Genomic DNA, 21,831 nt, shown 5'->3' on the forward strand with positions numbered 1-21,831 from the left:
GAAGATTCCACCTAAACATTAGGAAGAACTTCCTGACAGTAAGAGCTGTTCAACAGTGGAATTTGCTGCCAAGGACTGTGGTGGAGTCTCCTTCTTTGGAGGTCTTTAAGCAGAGGCTTGACAACCATATGTCAGGAGTGCTCTGATGGTGTTTCCTGCTTGGCAGGGGGTTGGACTCGATGGCCCTTGTGGTCTCTTCCAACTCTATGATTCTATGAGTCTATGATAACTATGGAGAGACCTGGTCTGAATAGAGATATTGGATTCTTGTCTCATTACATACGCTAAAGCTATTTTTGGTCATCTGCATACTATTCCTTGCTTTTTCCTGTAGGGCTAATGAAGTCGTTAACAGTCGTCAACAGGTTTACCATACCCATTGAGTCAATCACCCATCTCCTACTACCCGTCTGAGAAAAACCCAACCCCACCCTCCCACTACAGATAAGGGTCTGGTGACTTCTGTTTCAGTGTATCTGAAGAAGTGTGCATGCACACGAAAGTCCTAACCAAATGGATGCAGTTGTGTCTGGGGCATCATTCTGCCCGGACACTGAGGTCCAGCGCTGAGGGCCTTCTGGCGGTTCCCTCGCTGCGAGAAGCCAAGTTACAGGGAACCAGGCAGAGGGCCTTCTCGGTAGTGGCACCCGCCCTGTGGAACGCCCTCCCACCAGATGTCAAAGAGAAAAATAACTACCAAACTTTTAGAAAACATCTAAAGGCAGCCCTGTTTAGGGAAGCTTTTAATGTTTAATAGGTTATTGAATTTAGTGTTTTGTTGGAAGCTGCCCAGAGTGGCTGGGGAAACCCAGCCAGATGGGCGGGGTATAAATAATAAATTATTATTATTATTATTATTATGGATGATTGATTGAGCATCATGAACCTTGCTATGTAAAGAGCTTGGAAACTCCCTATATCAAGGGCATGTTGTGGGCCTGACAACATACAGGAAGCACATCAGTGTACTATACCATGTATCAGACGTCTGTCCATCCCATGGTGGCATCCCTTCAAGGGGGTGAGAGCCACATCCAGCTCCTCTGCCTTCCATAGCTCCGTTACAACCTAATCCCTTTGCATTGTTTACCACCAGCAAAGATCCTCTTCTCTTTTTTTCCAGCCAAGGTCTCGTTCTGACGTGTGGGCCAGGTGTTTGTTCAACCTTACTTTCAGATGCTGGGTGAGTGAAAACCACAGCTCTCTGTCCACAGTGCATATGAGAACTGCTCTGTTATCCTGAACAGTCCATCAACAAAATCTGTGTGAATTTCTTAGCTGAGGAGATGCACGTGAATGATATACGATATCTTTATTGTCATTGTCCCATGAAGAATGAAATTGAAACTGCTGAAGAGCCACACTTGGCCAATGTTTTAATGTGGGGAATTGTCCTGGTGGAATTGTGCACCACACACGTGTCTACTGCAAGCCTAAAACTGTTCCTTAAAATTGGCTGATCTGCCGTGAGACTCCCTATGTACTCTGAGAAGCTCGTGGGTGGTCACCAGGACCCTCAGCAACTAGAAGCAGCTGACAACTGAACCATCTGAAATGTACTGTATTTTTCGCTCCATAAGACACACTTTTTTCCTCGTAAAAAGGGGAAATGTCTGTGTGCCTTATGGAGCGAATGTGTGGTCAATCGCAGGCTCCCTTTCTGGCCCAAGTCCCTTGCCCAGGCCTCCATTGTTGAATGTTCTGCAGGCAGAGGCTGTTTGTTTCCCCAGCGACATGTGACTGGCTGATTAGATTATCTGTCTGGAAACTGTAGAAACGGCTCCCTTTCCTTTCCTAAAGAAGCTGCAGAACTGTGAGTTGAACCCCATAAAAACAGGATTTTTCCCCTTTGCAAAAGAAGCTGCACAACTTTGAGCTGATCTTCAAAAAAGTGGGGCTTTCCCCCTTTCCTCCTCTAAAAACTAGGAGCGTCTTATGGAGCAAAAAAATACGGTAGTTATGCCTCAAAAAGGGAGCAGGTGCCAGGGAGTGCATGCAGGGACGAGGGCAAGTAGCAAGAAATCCAGTACACTGACTCAGCTTTCTTTTGCGTATCAGGGCCAAAAACAGAGGACTACGAAAGGGTGAAGGATTCTCCCTACCTCCTGCCTTGATTTCTGGTGCTCGCACCAGGACAGAACTGAGAAACACCTTGCACGCTAGACCACTGCTGTAAAAACCTTGCTGGATTTTCATAGTGACCACTGTGGACCAGCAATGGTGGTAACAGCAACTATGATCCCAAGTGTCAACATGGCGTAGCAGTGACAGACTACACCAGAATGTATGAACTCTGAGTAGTAACAGTTAGAGAATAATAACTGGCAACCTTTTCTCTTTCGTGTCCCAATGCAAATAAATGCAGTGCGAGTTTACTGATTTGTTGACCTGCTTTCATTTCAGGTAGGTGTTCCTTAGCAAAGTATACTAAGTTTGACACTCAGTGGCCTCATTCCACTTCTTTTAGTGCAAAAGGCTTTAAGCGCCAGATTTGAGGTGGCACTGAAGTAAACGGCATTGGTCAGTGGGAGGGGGAAGGTGAAGAACGAGGAAAGGGCAGAGAAGTCTGGTGAGCAGCATAGGCGGGACTTGGCGGCGAAGGGTGCTGATGGACAACGGAGTTTCACATGGTGCTAAGAAGGCAACGGTGCACAGATGAAATGCAAAAGCCAACAGCAGGGTTGGCGATCACTTCGATAGTACAGAACCTGGACTTCCAAGCTTGATACCTGCACAGAGGATCCACTGACAATGCTACAGAACCTACAACTGCAGAAGTAGGGAAGGGAGAGAGAGTTGACTAACCCCTGAAACAGACCTTATCCATCAGTTTGCTTGCATGAAGGCTCAAACTGTTGAAGAATATCTTTTTACTCAAGACATGCATCTCTTCCATTGTAGTTAACAGCATGGCTGCGGTGTTCCCCACAATATTACTGGAAATTGGGAGAGAGAAAGAGAGGCAGTAAGAAATTTCACCATAACCAAAGCAGACATACTGTATATCAAAGTCCAGCTATTTAGCCCAATAAAATGCTACAAAATGTCTTCTGAAAAAGTATCACAAAATGATACTTAAAAATGCTACAAAATGCCTTCTGAAAAAGTAAGTAAAGGAAACCTATATATTGCCTGGTGCTTTTAGGCGTTCTCTAAAAGCAAGAGGAGACACGGGTGGCGCTGTGGTCTAAACCACAGAGCCTAGGGCTTGCCGATCAGAAGGTCGGCAGTTCGAATCCCTGCGACGGAGGGAGCTCCCGTTGCTCGGTCCCTGCTCCTGCCAACCTAGCAGTTCGAAAGCACGTCAAAGTGCAAGTAGATAAATAGGTACCGCTCCAGCGGGAAGGTAAACGGCATTTCCGTGCACTGCTTAGTCATGCTGGCCACATGACCTGGAAGCTGTACGCCAGCTCCCTCGGCCAATAAAGCAAGATGAGCGCTGCAACCCCAGGGTCATCCGCAACTGGACCTAACAGTCAGGGGTCAGTTTACCTTTAAAGGCAAGAGGCCATGAAACTCTGAGGAGTGGGAAGCGTGTGGCCTTCCAAATGTTGTTGGATTATTACTATCATCCCTGACTACTGGCTATGTTGCTTGGAGCTGAATGGAGATGTAATCTTACAACATAGGGAGGGCCCGAGGCTTCCTATGGCTCTGCTAGATGCTGATATTATTGAGTTCCATAACTTATATCCCTTATGTACAACAGCTGGTTTAATGTCCTTTACGATGTGGAACATGTACTTGCTCTCATCAATGAATACATGGCTTTGAAGTAAAGTGAACTGACGTGATTCTATTCTCCTTTTGGAAATTCTGAGGGAAAACTGGAAAAACAGGACAACTTCAAAGCTGAGTGTTTTGCAAAAGGATGCTTCTTCTAATGGCCAATTATGGTCCGACTAGTTGCCTCGGAAGCTGAGCATCATGGTACTATCATTGCTTGAAGAGGGCAGGAGCCCAGGGGTGTAATTTTAAACAAGGAGCAAAATGAACTGAAAGCACATCGAAAGGGTTTTGTTGTGATAACATCAGAATATTTTTTTCCAAATAGAAGTTATAAATAGTATAGAGATTATCTTTTTAATAAAATTAAGATTTCTTACTTACTAAAAGCAGTACTAGGACTTTGTTATTTTCCTCCTCAACGCAAAACCAACTCTAAATTCTAAACACTGTAATGCAAAGCAAGGAATTTGCTTTTCTCTTTTGTTTCCGTTTACCTGATGGTGTGGTGGTAAAATTTGAGAAGATTAGAAATTTTATACAACAGGACTGCTCCTGGTTCAGCTACGATCACCTGTTCAATCCTAACCTGAGAAAACAGATTGACACAAACATTAGTTATGCAGAAATCTTTCACATCCCATTATGAAGACAATGTCCATGTTGTCTTCAAAAGGGACGCGGGTGTCGCTATGTGTTAAACCACAGAGCCTAGGACTTGCCGATCAGAAGGTCGGCGGTTCGAATCCCCGCGACGGGGTGAGCTCCCATTGCTCGGTCCCTGCTCCTGCCAACCTAGCAGTTCGAAAGCATGTCAAAGTGCAAGTAGATAAATAGGTACCGCTCCAGCGGGAAGGTAAACGGCGTTTCCGTGCGTTGCTCTGGTTCTCCAGAAGCAGCTTAGTCATGCTGGCCACATGACCCGGACACTGTACGCTGGCTCCCTCGGCCAATAAAGCGAGATGAGCGCCGCAACCCCAGAGTTGGCCACGACTGGACCTAATGGTCAGGGGTCCCTTTACCTTTTTTATGTTGTCTTCAAGCAGGTAAGACATTAGGGGTGGGGTGGGGGTTGGGAGGTATGGGTGCGGCAGCAGAACTGCTGGATTGGTTCTGCTGATGCCCTCATCCTGCCCCTGCCCCATCCCAGTATTCAGCAGCAGGAAACCAGGGCTGCAGTCTTGGCCCTCCCATTAATCATGCCTGTTTTTCTGGGACCAGTAACTTGAGGCACGAAACGATAAAAGTTTTGCTTCAAATGAGGTTGGAAAATTCATCATGACGAAATAATTTAGGGAAATAAGAAGCCAGTATTGTTTTGATGAAATATATAACGAAAACAACGGACAAGTTTCCAACAAGTTTTGTCCTGCTTTTTCTTGCTTTTCCCACTCTTTGTTTATAGGACTATATGGGAAAATGAACCAATGGGGACGCGGGTGGCACTGTGGGTTAAACCACAGAACCTAGGACTTGCCGATCAGAAGGTCGGCGGTTCAAATCCCCACAACGGGGTGAGCTCCCGTTGCTCGGTCCCTGCTCCTGCCAACCCAGCAGCTCGAAAGCATGAAGTGCAAGTAGATAAATAGGTACCACTCTGGAGGGAAGGTAAACGGCGTTTCCGTGCGCTGCTCTGGTTCGCCAGAAGCGACTTAGTCATGCTGGCCACATGACCCACATGACCCGGAAGTATGCCGGCTCCCTCGGCCAATAAAGCGAGATGAGCGCCGCAACCCCAGAGTAGGCCACGACTGGACCTAATGGTCAGGGGTCCCTTTACCTTTACCTATTCCAAGGGCACACATAAACCAACATACTCCACCCACCTTCAGGGGCCGGCAAACGCCTTCTGTGATGTGTCCAATCACTTCTTGCATATTTTTTTCCACTCCTGAAAGGAAACACAGCAAGAGTTATTCAGAGGTATTTCAGCAACCATGCTTCCCATTACCACACGCTCCCTTGAAAAAAGGAACACCTAACACATCACAGATTTTGTGAGAATTGTGTATATTTTCCCCTCATGCTATAAGCTGCCTTGAGCATGGTTATAATTATGGAAAGTCAATACACAAATAAAATGATTATGTATGTAAAACCGCCCAAATCCAACTCATTTACTTTCCACATTTCTCTGTGCGCACCTTGGACTTGCCAATGCTTTTTTTACAATCCTCCATGCCCCCATACCCCAGTTACACAGAACAAATGTCTGCTGAAGTACACTGGCAGATGTTTATCGCCACCTACATCTTTCCCTGGAGATTCCAAATACACATTTCCTATGTGGTGGGAATGTAAGATTGTAAAAAATTATTGGGAAATGATCTATAACGAATTGAAAAAAAGGTTTAAAATAACATTTGTAAAGAAACCAGAAGCTTTTCTGCTGGGTATTTTAGGACAAGATGTGAAGAAAGAATTGAGGACACTATTTACGTATGCGACAACAGCAGCAAGAATTTTAATAGCACGAAACTGGAAGATGGGAGAAATACCATCCAAAGAACAATGGCATGAAAAGTTGATGGAATATGCAGAATTAGCAAAATTGACAGATAAACTGCGTGAAAAAGATAATGGTGACTTTGGAAAAGAATGGGAACCTTTTGTAACATACTCGCAGAAACAAAGTAAAAGTATGGACTCTATGGCAGGGTTTAAATAAACATATATAATGTAATTAGAGAGAACAAGAAAGACAACAACGTGATAATATACTACTATATATATGCAGCAGAATGCAACAAGCGGTTTAACAAACCAGAAATGGAAATGGAGGGAAGCCAAGGGGGAGAGGGGAATTTACAAAACAATTGTTTGGTTAAGTTGAATAATGTGTGATATATGTATGAGAACTAATAAAAACTGATTTAAAACACACATTTCCTGAAATTGAGCAATACCTTCAGTAGTGATATGTTTTAACAGGGCTTCCAGATGCTCTTTTTCTGAAGCAGTAGCCTGATGCAGCCAAGCCAACATGTCTCCTACATATCTAAAACCAAAAACCAAAACATCCTGCTGCATTAAATGGTTATTCTGGCAGCAAAACCACCATGCAGTGTACGCTTCCGTGACTGCTGTACCTCAGAGGATCGTGGGAATGCATTTCGATAGGCCGGGGGGTTCCTCCTGGACCTCCTCTAGTAAGAGCATCGATAAAACCACGGACCACAGCACTTCTTCTGGCTGTTGCAAACTCATCAAGAGTGTATCTGCAGTGGAAATGAAGGGGCACTTTATTAAAATGCATGTGCTTTATACTGCCATTACAATCATTAAGGTGCCTTGCTTTATGGGAATGTACCGCATTTTTTGCTCCATAAGACGCACCTTACCATAAGACGCACCTAGTTTTTAGAGGAGGAAAACAAGAAAAAAAATATTTTGAACGAAACAGTGGATGTATGATTTTTGTGGTTCTTGCTGTGGCCACAGACGTGTGATCTGATGGTGAATTTGGGGTGACCCAATGCAAAAATCCTGAGGATCCATGTGGATCCGTGCTTTGTAACCACATTTTTGCTCCATTGCAGCCCCAGGAAACAGTGGATGTGTGATTTTTTTGGTGCAGACTAGCCATGGACATGCTACGTGATCTGATGGTGAATCTGGGGTGACCCAATGTAAAAATCCTGAGGATCCATGGGCTTTTACCTCGCCCCCTTCCAGGCAGCCTCCGCTAGAGTCCCTTATCTCTCTTCCGATCCCACTGATCAGCTGCTTCCTTTCAACACTCCCTTCCCTCTTGTTTGCCTTAAGTGTCTTTTCCTTAGCTGGAGCAGTTTTTTTGCTCCTCCTTTTCTTCTAATTTCTCTCCTTATTGCTTTAGTCTTCCTGTTTCCCTCCTTTGCAAGTCTGCTGTCTTTACCTCCCCCCTCCCAGGCAGCTTCCTTTATCTCTAGTGTCCCTTATCTATCTCCCCGATCGGCAAACGATCAGTGGTTTTGTTTCAACACCCACTTCCCTCTTTTTTTTTTTAAAAAAAAAGCATGATCTGCTTTTCCCCCCGGGGCAATTCGGCTCCAGGAACCACACATTAGCTCCATAAGACGCACAGACATTTCCCCTTACTTTTTAGGAAGAAAAAAGTGTGTCTTATGGAGCGAAAAATATGGTAAGTATGCTATGCACAGAAATAAGCTGTCTGAATAATTCACCACTTGAGCGCTGAGAATACTTTTCACGGCGGGAAATTGGTCGGTACCATGCCTCAGCCTCCCAACACAGGAACTGGTGGTTTGTTTCAAAAGACAATAGGTTCCCTGAATAAATTCTGTGTGGATGAGCTAATCATCTGCGGTTCCAGATGGGAAATGACCACCTAAGCTAGAAAATACGGGAATATAAGCAACTACAGTGGTACTTTGGTTTAAGAACAGCTTAGTTTATGAACAACTTGGATTAAGAACGCTGCAAACCAAGAAGTAGGTGTTTTGGTTTGTGAACTTTGCCTTGGAAGCAGAACATGTTCCGCTTCCTGCTGAGTGTGTTCCATTTGTAAATTGAGTCCCCCTGCTGTTATAGAAAAACATGCCTTAGTTTAAGAATGCTTTGGTTTAAGAATGGAATTTCGGAATGGATTAAGTTTGTAAATCAAGGTACCACTGTATTATATTGGTGGCAGAGGGTTTTTTTAAGAGGGGGGCCTGGAACACATGGGCCGAATTAAGCCTGCCTGACACCAGTTTAGCATTAGGTTTGAATCAGGGATCCTTGTTTAAACCCATGGTTTGAAGCTGGTTTATTATGAAAATAAGTTTGCTAACAGGGGTATAGCGCAGTTGGTCAGGGTGTGGTGCTGATAATGCCAAAGTTGCAGGTTTGTTCCCCGTAACAGACAGCTGCATATTCCTGCATTGCAAGGGGTTGGACCAGATGATCGTCAGGGCCCCTTCCAGCGCTATGATTCTACAGTGGTACCTCGGGTTACATACGCTTCAGGTTACATACGCTTCAGGATACAGACTCCGCTAACCCAGAAATAGTACCTCGGGTTAAGAACTTTGCTTCAGGATGAGAACAGAAATCGTGCTCTGGCGGCGCAGTGGCAGCAGCAGGAGGCCCCATTAGCTAAAGTGGTGCTTCAGGTTAAGAACAGTTTCAGGTTAAGAACAGACCACCGGAACGAATTAAGTATGTAACCAGAGGTACCACTATATTATTCTTTAAACCAGGATCCCTTGAATGTAATGCTAAGTTCGGATTCTTGAAAGTGAAACCAAACTTTCCAGAGATTCTCCTCCCAGCTATTTTATTTGGGGGGCGGGGGGCAAGGGGGGGTAGAGAAGGCAAAGGGAGTACATGAATCTGATGTTCTGCTTCAGCTTGCTGAAGTTCATCCAACTAGCACTAAATCAGAGTCTGATGTTACATGTGAACTGTGCCTTTGTGTTATAAAGACATAAAAATGTAGAAATAATATTAGGATGTATTTCAGCAAGGCATTTCATTAAACGAAAAGAAAGTTGATGCTATAGAACAGGCATAGGCAAACTCGGCCCTCTAGATGTTTTGGGACTACAACTCCCATCATCCCTGACCACTGGTCCTGCTAGCTAAGGATGATGGGAGTTGTAGTCCCAAAACATCTAGAGGGCCGAGTTTGCCTACGCCCGCTATAGAATTTGGTAGGTGTTCCAAGACTGTCACCTTTTGGTTAATATCAAGCACTGCTAACATTCCTTAAAAATCAGTCAACTGCTGCTGAAAAAAGGAAAGTCATAACATCATAACATAACATAACATAACATAACATAACATAACATCATAACATAACATAACATAACATAACATAACATAACATAACATGTTCCCTGTTATGATTTGATAGGTAGTTATCCCAAATCTTTAGCACAAAAGATGTAGAGTGGAGTGAAAGTCCCACGCCTTGAAATATTCAATTCCACAATGAATGAACTTTTTAAGCTAGCTTGTGGTCAGAAGGATGAAGCCCCCAGAATATTAATCTTGGTGACATTATGTTCTGCGACTAAGATAGGCAACATACTTATAGAGAACAGCCCTGTCCTGCAAAGCTTCCATTGCTTGAGCTAGAACTGGAGAAATGTCACAGGATTCTTGGGTTAAAGTTCTGCATTCGCCTGCAAAGAAGAAAAGATCAGGCCAATCGTAAGCAATGTTTCTAATCTTTACAGCCTTCTAAAAATAATAAACGAAAGTTGTTGAAATCCTATTTGTAACTAAAACGCTTACCGTATTTTTCGCTCTATAAGACGCACTTTCCCCCTCCTAAAAAGTAAGGGGAAATGTGTGTGTGTCTTATGGAGCGAATGCAGGCTGCACAGCTTTCGCTGAAGCCAGGAGAGTAAGAGGGATCGGTGTACACCGATCCCTCTTGTTCTCCTGGCTTCAGCAATAGCCACGCAAAGCCTCCTGAGCGCAGTTGGAGCACTCCTCCCGCTGCGCTCAAGAGGCTTTGCATTGCAAAGAGCCTGAAGAGGCTTGGCACGGCTATCCCAGAAGCCAGAACAGAAAGACGGATCACTGCTTTCGCTGCGCAGCGATCCCTCTTGCTGTTCCGACTTTGCTCTGCTGGAGAGGCGCTGCGCAGCTTTCCCTCTCTGCGCAGCACCTCTTCAGTGCTGAAAAGGCTCTGTGTAGAGAGGGAAAGCTGCGCAGCACCCCTTCAGCAAAGAGCCCCTTCCGTTTCTCCTGCCACTTCGCTGAAGAGGGAGAGAACGTTTTTTTCTTGTTTCCTCCTCTAAAACTAGGTGCGTTTTATGGACGGGTGCGTCTTATAGAGCGAAAAATACAGTATTTTAAAAGTTCCTCATCTCAAGGCCTAGGAGACTAAACTCCTAAGTCCTGCCCAGGGCTGTCATTTTGAGTCATATGTGGTTATTTCCAAATCAGCAGGTCTTGAATCAGGATGCCTAGGGGCTAATAAGGGAGCTTAAAATATTAGAACATTAAAACATTCCAACATTCCAGCTGCCATAAAACTCAGGGAACAAGCTGTGCTATTACAAAGACTAAGACCTCAGATGCAAACTCTAGATAATATTTTAGAGACTAAAACCTAAACCACATTTCTAAAGGCTGTCATATTCGTATTGTTTATTGTCATATTCGATTGTCAATTCAAACTTTATTCTATTGTGTTTTATGTTTGCGTAGTACGGTATGTGAATCTGGTCTGGGACTGTAATAAATTTTATTATTATTAAAACATTCCTGTTATAAAATTAACCTACTCCTGTAGTGGGGTGGGTGGCTGAAAGATAGGAGAACGAGAAGAGATAATGCTGATGCAGTTGGTATTGCTAGGCTGACTGCAAACATTTAATAATAATAATAATAATAACAACAACAACAATAAAATTTTATTTATAGCCCGCCCTCCCCAGCAAAAGCAGGGCTCAGAGTGGCTAACAAAAATAAAATATACAACATTCTAAAATCATTTCATTCTAAAATCAGCTCAAAGGCAACCATTGGGCTAGGGTTCTGTGAGGATTACCAAAGGAGGGGGTCAGGCTGTGCCCTGGCCAAAGGCCTGGTGGAACAGCTCCGTCTTGCAGGCCCTGCGGAAAGATGTCAAGTCCCGCAGGGCCTAGTCTCATGTGACAGAGCGTTCCACCAGATCGGAGCCACAGCCGAAAAAGCCCTGGCTCTGGTTGAGGCCAGCCTAACCTCCCTGTGGCCTGGGACCTCCAAGATGTTTTTGTTTGAAGACCGTAAGGTCCTCCGTGGGACATACCACGAGAGGCGGTCCTGTAGGTACGAGGGTCCTAGGCCGTATAGGGCTTTAAAGGTTAAAACCAGGACCTTAAACCTGATCCTGTACTCCACCGGGAGCCAGTGCAGCTGGTATAGCACTGGGTGAATGTGACCTGCAGCGAAGACCTCCCATTTGTCTGTTTTGTTTTATTGTGTAGTTGTTGGTGCTTATTGTTTTAATAATTTTATGTAATTATATGCATGCAAGGTCCTCCTGGAAAAAAAATATATAAATACAGTAAAATAAATGTTTCTATAAACCATAATGATTTTGGTGCACCAAATAGTACTGGCTAATCTTACACATTAACAAAATATATATATCCCAGGATTAAACATGAGTATAATGAATAAGTTGAGGCTATAGAATTTGGTAGGTGTTCCAAGACTGCCACCTTGTGGTTAATATCAAGCACTGCTAACATTCTTTAAATAAGCATCTTTTCAAGAAAAAGGATTATCCAAAAAAACTAAGGTACCTTGAGCCCATCGGTAAAGCTGCTCATAAGCAGTCTCTTGAAGCAAAGCCATCTGTTCCATAATTTCTAGGCTGCAAATTTAAAACAATTAAATGCTTTTAATAAGTGTTTTATGAAAATAAAAAAATCTTTAAACACATAATAATCTTTAGAGCTATTTCCCTGTTCCAAATATATTCACAGCCCACTTTATACAGCTTAAACTGAATGATGACTACTACTTCAGCCATTGCTTTGTAGTTCTTCGGTGAGAACTCACCCTGATCTCTGCTGGTTTGTGCGTAGAAGAATCTTGACATCGTTGTGAATTTGTTTTACTCTCCCCAATACCTTAAAAAAGTCCTAGGAAACGCAAGATTGAAAGTCACTGGTATTTTATTAAAGCAAACTGTCCACACAGAAATATTCCCAGATCGTTATACTATAGGCCACAAACTTTGCAGTTAAAGGAATTTCTAGTGGGAGGATAGACAAGATCTCAATGCTAAACAATGGAATACTATTATTAATACTAAAACAAGAGTTTTATTTCACAACCACCATCCCAAACATAATTTCTCCAAATACGCATCAAGGTATGTTTTTGCCTACATTTAAAGAAAACCACTAGGCATGGTCTATGAGTTAAGTCATATTGTATCCTTTCAAGGAAGCAGGTTTGCCATACATAACGCAATTTTGCGAACACAGCCAGTACTCAGCCCTTGCAAACAGTGTCCAGGTGGAAATCACTGAAATGTCCAGGAAAAATTGGGCATATGGCAGCCCATGCCAATAGAGCAGATTTTGGCAAATTTCATTTAAAAATAGCTCAAAAACACACTCTTTTTTTAGATTTTACCAAAAAAAGTGCAACAACTGTGGGCAAAACTAAAGAAAGCTCAACAACTTTGTCAAAAACCTCAACAACCTTTGTGTGCCAGGATTTTCACTTTTTGAAGATTTATTTCTTCCTTTTTATTTGTAAGACTAGAAGAGTATGTATGTGTGTGTGTGTGTGTACATGCACGTTGTAAAAGAGTGTGTAAATGGCTAATAGTATTTTGATTTTTTTATAGGTAGACCAGGGAATCATGCAGACACAAAATTATGGGACTAACACAAAAAATATACCTATAAGCAGTTAAAAACTCATAACCTATAACTCAAAACGAAGAAGTAAGGCTTAGCATATAGAGAATGCTTGACAGGCTTTTTAAATATATAACTGATGAACACAAGTCTTCAGTAAAAAATATGCTTAACTTACAGATTCTAGCATTAATATGCTTAGCCCATGAGTTTTAGTACGAAAGTGCTGGTGAATGTCTGGGTTAAATACTCGGTTTTGATCATATTAACAACTCTTTATGATACATTAGGAGCTATAGGGAACGCACAATATGAAAGGAACAAGGTAAATGGAACAGAAAGGTTCCACCTCAACTGCTAAAGCTAGAATATTATCGGTGTGCATGCTCATGGTACTTACCTCTGTAACAGGCCCATCTCTTGTGCTTCGAAGGACATTCATTTCTTCTGGAGAAAGCTGGAATTCTGCTATGAAAGCATCTGCTATCTGTGCTTTCAGTTCTAACCTTTGGCTGCAATTAAAAGGTTGAAATTTGAAAATGGGATACTTCTAGCACAGTCATATATGTGTGTTGACTCAGAAGTAAGTCCCAATGAGTTCTATGGGGTATACTCCCAGAAACTGTCTTGAATGAGCCTTATACATCAGGTAAAGGTAAAGGGACCCCTGACTATTAGGTCCATTTGTGGCTGACTCTGGGGTTGCGGCGCTCATCTTGCTTTATTGGCCGAGGGAGCCGGCGTACAGCTTCCGGGTCATGTGGCCAGCATGACTAAGCCGCAGAGCAGCGCATGGAAACGCCGTTTATCTTCAAACCAGAGCGGTATCTATTTATCTACTTGCACTTTGACGTGCTTTCAAACTGCTAGGTTGGCAGGAGCAGGGACCGAGCAACAGGAGTTCACCCCGCCGTGGGGATTCGAACCGCCGACCTTCTGATTGGCAAATCCTAGGCTCTGTAGTGTAACCCACAGCGCCACCCTCGTCCCGGAATATGTAGATAGAACGAAAAAATAGAGGTTGAAGTGTAAATGAAACTATATTTGAAGTGAAATAACAAAAGAAATTTATTAATAGGTTGGAACCAGATCGTCCAGTCTGTGAAAGGAACAGCTACGTCTGTCCACAGAGGACACCATGATCCAATGGAGGTTCTTCATTGCAGGAAGGTAGTGGGAAGGCAATATTCACCAGTTTTCCCTTCCTGCAGCAGCCCTCCAGGGTGCCCCAACCATGTGCATAGATTTTCAGGGGGGCACTGGGGGAAGGAGGAATAAGTGAACAGTGCATCCCTGGCCCCTTCTTCCAGCATAAGCAGATCTCCAATGAGCATAGATCTGGATCCGACCCAGAAAGCAGAATCAGTTTCAGATATTATGATAAATGCGGTAAGATCAGATAAATGGTACAACTGGCTTTTTATACAAATTACACTGGGGGGGGAGGGATGCAGGTGGTGCTGTGGTCTAAACCACTGAGCCTTGGGCTTGCCGATTGGAAGGTTGGCGGTTCGAATCCCGTGACAGGGTGAGCTCCCGTTGCTTGGTCCCAGCTCCTGCCAACCTTGCAGTTCGAAAGCACATCAAAGTGCAAGTAGATAAATAGGTACCGCTCCAGTGGGAAGGTAAACGGCGTTTCTGTGCGCTGCTCGTTTCACCAAAAGCGGCTTAGTCATGCTAGCCGGAAAAACTGTCTGCGGACAAACGTCGGCTACCTCGGCCAATAAAGCGAGATGAGTGCTGCAACCCCAGAGTCGTTCGCGACTGGACTTAACTGTCAGTGGTCCTTTACCTTTACCTTTTTACACTGGGGGGTGGGGGGGGGAGAGAGCACCCTGGAAATAGGATTTTAATCCACTGAAGAAAGACATCCAGCAATCTATGCCACTTCAGTGTATTAAATACATAGCCCCGGTGATTTACATTGAATCATCCAACAATATAATGATACAACAAGCAGGAAAATAATACCCACTTAATAAATTAAGCATATTAAGAAACTGCTACTTGAGTGTCATTCAACCAGCTTTATATTTACATATCAGTACTCAGTGAGTGGGACGCGGGTGGCGCTGTGGGTTAAACCACAGAACCTAGGACTTGCCGATCAGAAGGTCGGTGGTTCGAATCCCCGGTCCCTGCTCCTGCCAACCTAGCAGTTCGAAAGCACGTCAAAGTGCAAGTAGATAAATAGGTACCGCTCCGGCGGGAAGGTAAATGGCGTTTCCGTGCACTGCTCTGGTTCGCCAGAAGGGACTTAGTCATGCTGGCCACATGACCTGGAAGCTGTACGCCGGCTCCCTCAGCCAATAAAGCGAGAAGAGCGCCGCAACCCCAGAGTCGGCCATGACTGGACCTAATGGTCAGGGGTCCCTTTACCTTTACTCAGTGAGTAAAAGCTAGATGTTGGGCCGCTAACAAAAAAAAATGACTTGCTACCCTCCTTTGCATTCTTGGCAATTTCAATTATTGAGCTAATTTGTTTTAAATTACATCGCATAACTGAGTTTACTGAACATAGCCTGATACTTATCGTGTCTACTTTAAATAGTAATGAATAGATATCCATTCTTATTGAGAAACTGAAAAGTCCAAGAACCATACTTCTTTAAAGTTCAGAAACTATACTCAGAGGACCTTTCAATGCTCACACAATATTATGCAAAGTGAGTTAACGCGAAATTCTCTCATTCTGAAAATTCTGCAATTAGAAAAAGGGAAAGATGCATATCCCGTGGCAAATCTCTGAAGAACAGTTTAATAAAAATGACCACTGGAAACAGCCCTAAGGTGACTTCATTCAGTACAAATGTGGGAGAATCCAGAAAAGCATTCTAATTTGACATAAATATAACAAAAGGGGCAAATACATACTTCTCTGCTTGAAGCTTAGTTGTCTTTTCTATTAAATCCTGGGTTTGCTCCTTGGTTGCCTGGAGTACAGACCAGAATAATTACAGTTAAACCCCACTAAGGTCTTACGGTATATTTCTACTTTTTCATTTGCTGTTTCAACCAAATTATAAGTCATTTAAGCACAGTAGAACAGTGAACAGAAAGGCAGTTAAGCTTCAGAAACAAATAAAGCTACATTTTTCTTAAAGGCAGAACCCAATATATGCATTTTCTGTATTTATATACTATGGGTAGACAAACTAAGGCCTGGGGGCTGGATCTGGCCCAATCGCCTTCTAAATCCAGACCACCCGGGAATCAGCGTGTTTTTACATGAGGAGAATGCATGCTTTTATTTCAAATGCATCTCTGGGTTATTTGTGGAGCACAGGAATTCATTCATTTCCCCCCCCCCAAAATATATAGTCTGGTCCCCCACAAGGTCTGAGGGACAGTGGACTGGCCCCCGGCTGAAAAAGTTTGCTGACCCCTGTTATTACAGTAGACCCGCAACATACACAGTGGTTTCATTCCAGAAATAGCACATAAAGGCAAAATTGTGTATAGTCAAAACACACTGGGTGCAATGGTGGGTGGGATTGCCAAAGTTTCTTTTCTCGGATGCCCTTTCACCCCCCCCTTTCTTTCCAAACAGGTAAATGTGCACAAAATAAATCTGCTTAAGTTGCAGGTCTACTGTACTGTCTTCCTAATACAGTGGTACCTCAGGTTAAGTACTTAATTCGTTCCGGAGGTCCATTCTTAACCTGAAACTGTTCTTAACCTGAAGCACCACTTTAGCTAATGGGGCCTCCTGCTGCCGCCAGGGCACGATTTCTGTTCTTATTCTGAAGCAAAGTTCTTAACCTGAAGCACTATTTCTGGGTTAGCGGAGTGTTGAACCTGAAGCGTATATAACCCGAGGTACCACTGTACTAGAACTAGGGCCCAGTGCAATACAGAAGTGTAGCAAGTATAAAAGAGTGCTGGTTTGGGTTTGTGGAGATGCAGGTTCAACTTCTCACTGAAGACATGAACTTGGATCAGTCACCCTTTCCGAGCCTAATCTACCTCACAGGATACTTGTGTGGATAAAAAGGGAACCCATTAAAGGAAGGGTGGGATAAAAATCATAGAGTTGTTCAGTTGGAAGGGATCCCAATGGTCATCTAGCCCAACCCCCTGAAATGTAGGAATCTCACTTAAAAGCATCCATGACAGGTGGCAAATGTAACAAGAACATATCCACCCCGTTAACCTGACAACAATATTGATGATCTGATCATAATGATTCATAGGAAACTGATCCTAATGATTCATAGGAAATATGTTTTAGAAACGTAACCTGGGTGATTTACATACACACAAGCTCAGAATAATGTGCACAGAGAGTTCTTATGCATGCAAAATGCCCTTTTGATTTCACTAGATGGAGTCGATTCCTGAACAGTGAAAGGCTCCAAAAACAGACCATAGAAATTAATGGGGACCTCTTTTCATGCAGGGGGTCCTTTTGTGCCTTAGAATTCCCATGGCTGTAAAAAAAGAAATCTTCACACTGGGATCAAAAGTGATCTCTATGTGTTGTACTGGGGGAAAGTACTGTGCTGTTGAAACTACCAAGTCCCAGTGTGCCAGAAATTACTACATCTGCACACAAATCCATTCTTTACCTTCAAGTGATTGGTCATCTCCTGGCAGCAGTCGCTCATAAACTTCACATCTTCATTTATGCTTTCAAGTTCCTGAAAGAGCACAGAAACAGACAAGTAGCCTAAAACACTAGCACTCATATTGAAATTTGCTTTTTCCACATTTCTCTCCCCCCCCCCACCAATTTTCTGAAACACCAGAACTATTGGACAGTTTCCCTAACAAGCATAATCTTCACTGTTGTATGATACAATCACTGATACGAATATCCAATGATTTTTCCTCCCTGAAGCTCCAGATTTGGTTTTTCAGCGTTGGAGAAACTGGATGCGCAGCAGTATAAGAAAGCATTACATACTTTTAGCATTCGTGCTTCCCAACAAGTGCTGGATAGCTCCAGAGATACAACTAACGGTGTTGCTCTATACATGTCTACTCAGGAGTAAGACTCATTGACTTTAATGAAGCTGTCTCCCAGGTAAGTCTGTACAGGATAGCAGGCAGCAATAGTAATATCTAAAGAAAATTTGTGGTGGCAAATGGAGATCTGGTAGTATTTTATATAGATTTTGTGAACATACTCATAGGGGCTGTTGAACTGTGGCCAATGAGAGTGCCCAGTGAGAGAATAACAGCAGCAAGAATATTATTGGCCCAAAAATGGAAGCAAGAAGAATTACCGACGATTGAAGAATGGAGGATGAAGTTAATGGACTATGCAGAATTAGATAAACTAACAGGAAGGATTCGAAACCGGCGGGACCAGAAATTCACAGAAGACTGGAGTAAATTTACGGACTATTTGAAAAGTATTTGTGAAGATCAGATGACATTTGTAGGTTTGCAAGAAGTTTTGTGAGGAGTATTATTGGAAGAAGTGGTTAAAACGGTGGATCATCAGAGGTGCTGATGGAAGTCTCAAAAGATTGTATAAGTGATAAATTTTGTGGTACATTTTATAATTTATATGTTAAAATCAATAATACATATATATATATATATATACATATATATATATATACATATAAATATATACATATATACATATATATATATATATATATATATATATACACATATATATATATATATATATATATATATATATGAGAGTGCCCAGTGAGAGAGGCACCCATTGATAGAGAAAAGTGGAGGAAAAGGATAGCTGTCCGCATTTTTTCTACAACCCAACATGTATTCATGAAACAAGACACTCTACTTCTCATCTTACTCTTAACAAGATTATCTTCACAAGTTCCCTGTTTGGCCAATGTGGTTGTTTTTTGCTTTCTGAACATGAACATATTTAGCCACAACCAAGTCTAATCCAGTTTCCCCGTGATATCTTGTGTGCTTCTTTCATCTCTCCACAAATTAGACAGGTACAGTAGAGGGGAACAGAACCAAGCAATGGAATTACCAGCCAGTCATTTGCCTCAGGGTTTACAGAGGCCCTTGACTGTCAGCTTCCTGCTGGACATTTAGAGAATTAATGAATAAAAATGGCATACCTCTTTCACTTGTTTGAAAATGTGAACAAATTCTTCATTTATAGCTAAGCTGCGATGTTCCATATCTCCACGTAAATTTCTTCTAGTACGCAGGCTATTTTCTACAAAAAAGACTGAAAGAGCCTTGAGCGCTTCTAACATCTCCTATAAAAATATATAAAGATCATGTTGACAGTTCATATACAAAATGAACTTTTTTAAAAAAAGGACACACATCAGAAGACACAGAAAACATCTTCAGTTTTCCAGATAAATCACATTTTAACAACGCTAAACTATCTTTACAATATAGTTTACAATAGCAAATATATAGATTAAATACTCAACATATTTTTGAATATAAACATCAACTTGATATAATTATGCCATAGTCAACTCAATCAACTAATTACTTGCAAGTAAAGCTAAACTCTGTCCTGTATTGTGAAGACCAATTCTAGGGCACCAGTCCAGCTTGAGTTGCATTCAGCTAGGGGTTCCAGATGGGAATGCTCATTCCTATCTGCAAAAGATGTATTCCACGCATTCAAGTCTGTTGTTTGGGGGGGCCTAATCTGGCCCGCTGGTTGGTTTAATCCTGCCCCTGGCAGTTTATTTCCTGGGGTAAAATCCTAAAAAAAAGCTCAATAACTTTAATCCTAAAAAAAGGTCAACAACTTCTTTGGTCGGCCCTCACGCATGTTCACTTCATCAAATCTGGCCCTCTTTGAAAAAAGTCTGGACACCGCTGATGTATTCAGTCAATTCAGCTCATTCAAGCATTTTAAACTGCCACTCTTCCTTGGTGGGTACTGTATTCATTCTCCATGCCAATAAGATTCTAGCCACAGTGGTGGCATATAATAATTTTGTTTTTTAGGGACTTCTATTGTTACCATTCCCAAAAGGGTTGTCTTGGGCTGGGGTTGTTTTTTTTTAAAAAAAATATCTTTTTAATCCATTGTAAATTACTTCCCAGAACTCCCTGATTCCTTTACAGGACTACCACATGTGGGGGAAAAGGATCCCTCTCTACTTCATTACACTTCCCTGCCTTTTCAATGGTGGTGTCTAGTCTTAAAAAAAAAAAAAAAAGTCTCATTTATAATTTAATCAATTGCCTGCGAGTGAGCCCCAACGGGGCTTACTTCTGAGTAGACCTGGTTAGGGCTTGGGCTGTTGTTCACTAACCAGCTAGAAAAGGGGAATCCGTCAACTAAGCCAGTCATTTTTAAAGAACCACCCTGGAGAAAAGAAACCACACGAACGACGCCTTCCCTATGGCTCTGATTCGCAAAACCGGTGCCTATTTCTCAGATACGGCAGGACTGACAACCTTGTCCGTCTCCAGGCGCGTCTCCAGCACTTTGCGGAGCTTGCGAGAGAGAGGGTTGGACCCTCCAGACGACCCTTGCGAGGAGGAGGAAGCGCCCGCCGACGAAGCGGCAGCCCCGGCCGCGAACGGCTGCAGCGGCCGCTGCTGGTCTTCAGCCGCCGCCGCCATCTTTGCTCTCTCCCTCCTGCCCTGAGGCCGCCGTGGCGGAGGCGGCGCCGTCACCCGGACCGGGAGCGTCGCTGCACCGGTTCCCTCCACCTCCCCGCGGCCGGAGACAAAGAGTTCCGCCCTGCAGTGTTTCTCAAACTCGGGTCTCCCGCTGCTGTTGGTCCTGGTAGCTAAGGATGCTGGGAGTTGTAGTCCCACAAGGAAAGCTGGGTACAGTGGTACCTCGGGTTAAGTACTTAATTCGTTCCAGAGGTCCGTTCTTAACCTGAAACTGTTCTTAACCTGAAGCACCACTTTAGCTAATGGGGCCTCCAGCTGCTGCCGTGCCGCCGAAGCACAATTTCTGTTCTCATCCTGAAGCAAAGTTCTTAACCCGAGGTACTATTTCTGGGTTAGCAGAGTCTGTAACCTGAAGCGTATGTAACCTGAAGCGTATGTAACCCGAGGTACCACTGTACAGTCATACCTCGGGTTGAATGCGCTTCGAGTTGAGCGCTTTTGAGTTGCACTCTGTGGCAACCCGGAAGTAACGGAGCGCGTTACTTCCAAGTTTCGCCGCTTGCACATGCGCAGACGCTCAAAACGACGTCACGCGCATGCGCAGAAGCAGCGAATAGCGACGCGCGTGTGCGCAGACGTGCCATCGCTAGTTGCGTTTGCTTCTAGATGCAAACGGGGCTCCGGAACGGATCCCGTTCGTATCTAGAGGTACCACTGTATGAGGGAGGCGGGTGGCGCTGTGGTCAAAGCACTGAGCCTCTTGGGCATGGGTAGGCAAACTAAGGCCCGTGGGCCGGATCCGGCCCAATCGCCTTCTAAATCTGGCCCGCGGACGGTCCAGGAATCAGTGTGTTTTTACATGAGTTGAATGTGTCCTTTTACAGTCATACCTCGGGTTACAGACGTTTCAGGTTGTGTTTTTTCAGGTTACGGACCCGCCGAAACCCGGAAGTACCAGAACAGGTTACTTCCGGGTTTCGGGGGTCGCGCATGCGCAGAAGCGCTAAATCCATAGCTGTCAACCTTCCCCTTTTTTGCGGGAAATTCCCTTATTCCAGCGCCGTTTCCCACTGCTATCCCGGATTGTTAGATATCCCGTAGACTGTCCCCGGGACAGGTGAGGCTGCTGATCCCTTATTTTCGAGGCTGCCGATCCCTTATTTTCAAATCTGAAAGTTGACAGCTATGGTTAAATCGCGCTTTGCGCATGCGCAGAAGCGCCACTGCGGGTTGCGAACGTGCATCCCGCACGGATTACATTTGCAGC

The 21,831-nt window shown here is 43.6% G+C and overlaps 1 protein-coding gene and 1 long non-coding RNA gene across 3 annotated transcripts in view; one reads left to right on the top strand and one right to left on the bottom strand.

The window, feature by feature from the left end:
- COG6 (component of oligomeric golgi complex 6) overlaps nt 1–20,752 on the bottom strand; it is a 35,452-nt gene extending 14,700 nt beyond the window's left edge. The window contains exons 1-13 of one of the 2 annotated variants that reach the window (XM_080999131.1): nt 20,397–20,593; nt 19,082–19,225; nt 17,591–17,662; nt 15,897–15,955; nt 13,423–13,534; nt 12,211–12,293; nt 11,952–12,022; nt 9,740–9,833; nt 6,816–6,944; nt 6,633–6,724; nt 5,553–5,617; nt 4,224–4,315; nt 2,819–2,936 (exon numbers count right to left, since the gene is read on the bottom strand). In XM_080999131.1, the coding sequence (XP_080855257.1) occupies nt 2,819–2,936; nt 4,224–4,315; nt 5,553–5,617; nt 6,633–6,724; nt 6,816–6,944; nt 9,740–9,833; nt 11,952–12,022; nt 12,211–12,293; nt 13,423–13,534; nt 15,897–15,955; nt 17,591–17,662; nt 19,082–19,225; nt 20,397–20,564 (1,299 nt within the window). In that variant the 5' untranslated portion in view covers nt 20,565–20,593. Of the gene's footprint in view, nt 1–2,818; nt 2,937–4,223; nt 4,316–5,552; nt 5,618–6,632; nt 6,725–6,815; nt 6,945–9,739; nt 9,834–11,951; nt 12,023–12,210; nt 12,294–13,422; nt 13,535–15,896; nt 15,956–17,590; nt 17,663–19,081; nt 19,226–20,396 lie in introns of both variants that reach the window. The other variant, XM_080999132.1, reaches the window with a different exon arrangement.
- Nucleotides 1–21,831, top strand: part of LOC308473752 — a 77,019-nt gene that overhangs the window by 10,742 nt on the left and 44,446 nt on the right. The window lies entirely within an intron of this gene.

This window comes from Podarcis pityusensis, assembly GCF_964106645.2.
Source record: "Podarcis pityusensis genome assembly, chromosome: 3".
Taxonomy (NCBI): domain Eukaryota; kingdom Metazoa; phylum Chordata; class Lepidosauria; order Squamata; family Lacertidae; genus Podarcis; species Podarcis pityusensis.